General features: G+C 48.2%; 1 protein-coding gene across 1 annotated transcript; it reads right to left on the bottom strand.

Moving 5' to 3' along the window:
• Positions 1-508: 508 nt before the first annotated feature.
• egr1 (early growth response 1) lies at positions 509-2,750 on the bottom strand. The gene is given in 2 exon segments (NM_131248.1): positions 509-1,833; positions 2,540-2,750. Coding segments are annotated over 2 exon segments (1,536 nt in total).
• Positions 2,751-3,482: the final 732 nt, after the last annotated feature.

Consider the following 3,482-nt stretch of genomic DNA (forward strand, 5'->3'; position numbering starts at 1 on the left):
ATGTATCTTATAAAATATGGCCCTGCTCAAGAATAATACAATGCAAATATTCAAATCAATTGTCACAACAATGGTACTAAAAAGTATAAACAAAAAGGAAACATGGCACATGTACAATATACTGTAGCTTATGTATATTATTCAAATGTCTTTTGTAACTGTACACCTGTCGAGCCTCAAGCCCACAGGCTTCGATTACACCCTTTAGCCATTCCGCGTCGCAAGTACGTCTGTACACACACAGTCTGAGGGAAAACTTGCAGAAGCCTGTTGCTTTTGTTTGTCATTTGAAAGTCTCATATGCCTCATTTGAAAGGATGGGATTCGAAGGGAGAGAACAACACACAAAAAAAATCCCTTTTGTTTTTAAACGTCTTTGCCGTGTCCTTGACTGTTCTGTAACTGTGCCATGTTGTGAGCATGGGCAGAAAAGTGCTTTTTGCAGAGGGGACGTAAAAGTCATAGATGCTTTCTGAGTCAAGGGAGAGCTTGGAGTTCTGGGGAAGTCTCAGCAGATGTCGGCTGTCCGAGGGGAAAGCGCAGACTGCATGTCGGGCAGTGGGGTGGTGACAGGAGAACTGTAGATGTTACTGGCCACTGAGGTCGGGAAGGAAGTGGCCACCTGCGTCTGGAAGGTGCTGGTGGCCGATGGGTACGTGGTTGCAATGGACGGGGAGGGGTAGGAGGTGTGGACTGGAGATGAGTAGCAGGAGTTGACTGGAGACGGGAAAGAGGAGACCGGAGAAGGGTAAGAAGTGATGGGAGAGGGGTAGCTGGACACTGGTGAGGAAGCTGAGATGGAAATGTTTGAAACTGAGCTCTGCACTGCAGCAGTGGCACCTTTCTCTGCTTTCTTGTCCTTCTGCCGCATGTGGATCTTAGTGTGGCGCTTGCGCTCGTCGCTGCGGGCAAACTTGCGGCCACAGATCTCGCAGGCAAAGGGCTTCTCGCCTGTGTGTGTGCGAATGTGGGTCGTCAGGTGGTCACTGCGGCTGAAGTTGCGCATGCAGATCCTGCACTGGAATGGCTTCTGTCCTGTGTGGATGCGGATGTGGCGGGTCAGCTCGTCTGAGCGTGAGAAGCGCCTGTCACAGGTCTCCACAGGGCATGCGTAGGGGCGCTCGTGGGGTGGTGTCTTGCTTGGCCGGTTAGGATACTTGCGCATGCGACTGGGCTTGATGAGCTGAGACTGGTAGACGCTTTTCAGGTCCTGTGAACCCGTTTGGGTTGCAAAGGCCTTGATGGTGTGCAGCGGCGTCAGGGCGGGCTGCTGACCCGCTTGTGTCTGGATGGGTTTCTGATCTGGTGGCACCAGGCTGATCTCACTTTGCTGCTGTGTAAACAGGTAGTCAGGGATCATTGGCACAGAGAAGCTGGGGTTACAGGTCTTGGCACTGGGATATGTTGATGAGGAGTACTGCAGTGAGGTGCCCACCGTGGTTGAGAAGTTAGGGCCAGACTCAGGGAAGATGTCTGGGCTGGCACTGGAGTAGGTGGGAGCTGCCGAATAGATGGGGTTGGGCTCACTCTGGTGGACGGAGCAGCTCAAGCTGGCGCTGGATGTGGATGACGAGGACGAAGAGGGGATGGAAGACGTGGAAGAGGAAGAGGGGTGAGTTGCCTGAGAGGTTGAGGACGGGATGGAGGCTGGGGGTGGGTTGATGCCCACCAGCCCACTCACCAGGCTGAACAGAGGCTCAGCCCATAGACTGTTACTGCAGTTGGTGGCGGGTTCAAGGGTGAAACGGCCTGTGTAAGATATGGGAGGCAGCCGTTGGGTGGAGTAGGTCTGATCTGACAGAGGTTTCTCCATGGAAATTTCTGAAAGCGTATCTGCAAAAGCAAGCACAAACACAGAAAGAGAGTGGGTTAGAAACTATTGCATGACTTGTTAACTCAGTTATTTTAGTGCATATAAATGATTCCAGAGGTGATTTATTTGGGGGGTCCTGCTGGCTGTCGAGACTCTGTTTTCCCACAATCTCAGACAGAGCAGCAGGTGCTGATGGAGCGCAAAGGGTACCCCCCACCAAACCACACATACACACACACACGCACACACATTTGCCGATCTTCCTCAGAGACAAGAGCCAGCGCAAGCTTAACCATCTACATGTGCATTTCTCTCGACAGTCTCTTTATCCTTACTCACATCCTGATCCCTTTTTCACATTTGCACAGCTTAAATTTATTCAAAATGCACTTTAAAAGACTGAAAAGCTGGGTTTTAAAATGAAGCTATTCTCTTAAATGCTTCATTCATTCCTTAGCTTTTACAGTGACTCCATATTAACTGCTGTCAGCTTTAATTTAAATGATATTTTTACTTTACATCGATGCAATATTATTTATACACATTATTCAAATAACTCCACCATGTATAACTTTATATTTAAATGAAGAGGACGCTAAAATATCACATTTATCATAACACATTTATTACTTATTTAAATGTCAGCATTTTTATGCACATGCAAACTCTTGCAAATCTAGTTATGAAAGCAGCATGCAATTTAATCAAGAGGGATTTAGTGCTTACCTCCAGCAAGGTGATCAAACTGCTCCCCGGGCTCCCCGGAGCCAAAAACAGCGCCTTCAGGTGCTGTGGCGTTGAGAAAGGGGGTCCCTGCAGAGTTCAGCATGATCATCTCCTCCAACTTGGGGTAGTTATCCGTGGGGGAGTGAGGGAAGCTCAAGGGGTCGGAGATCTGCAGAGCAGGCAGGAGCATCTCTGTCTTGGCTGCAGCCATCTCTCTGGAGTGTGCTCGGAGAGGAGAGAATTGTGCTGGAGAAATCAGCAGCTAACCCCTCTGGGACGACAAATGTGAAGATGCTGCGATGTCTGACTCCCCTTGTTTCTGGTTGATCTCCTCACTCTCACAGTTTGTCTTCTTGTTTGTCTTCCTCTTCTCCTGTGTGACGGTCCAAAGAGGCAGAACAAATCCACTGTCTCAGATAAAACAGCTGAGATTCTGAATATCCCTTCTGTTCATTCCCTACTTCAAACTTGCACTTTTAAAAACAAATCAGGTTGCTGTTTTGTTTCTGTTGTTGTTGTTGTTGTTTTGAATTGAGTTGTCACATTTATTTAATGTGTCAAAATGTATTTGATTATATATATATCGCAACGTGTTGCCTATCAGCTCTCTGCACTAGTGCTGAATCGCTTGGGCTCTCTAGGCTCTTTCACTGCTCAGAGAATCCCTACTCCTTTATATATCCTCTTGCCGTGACGTAGATGTCCATATTTGGACTAGGAGGAAGCCCATATTTAGGCACTGCAGTGGAGGACACATGACGTTTGCCTAGAGGAAAAAAGCAGATTGGGGAGCTTAAACGTTAAGCCTGTGCATTAAATGGAGGGGAGATGCCCGTTCCTCCTCCACAGCAAATCAATGCCCGGTAAGCGCAGTGTCTCTCGAAGAGAAACGGCAGCGCAAGTCTTCCTTTTCTCCTCAAAAGTCTGCTAAATGTTCGGGTTT

The sequence above is a fragment of the Danio rerio genome, chromosome 14 (genome assembly GCF_052040795.2).
Source record: "Danio rerio strain M-AB ecotype USA chromosome 14, GRCz13ab, whole genome shotgun sequence".
NCBI classification, from domain to species: Eukaryota; Metazoa; Chordata; class Actinopteri; order Cypriniformes; family Danionidae; genus Danio; species Danio rerio.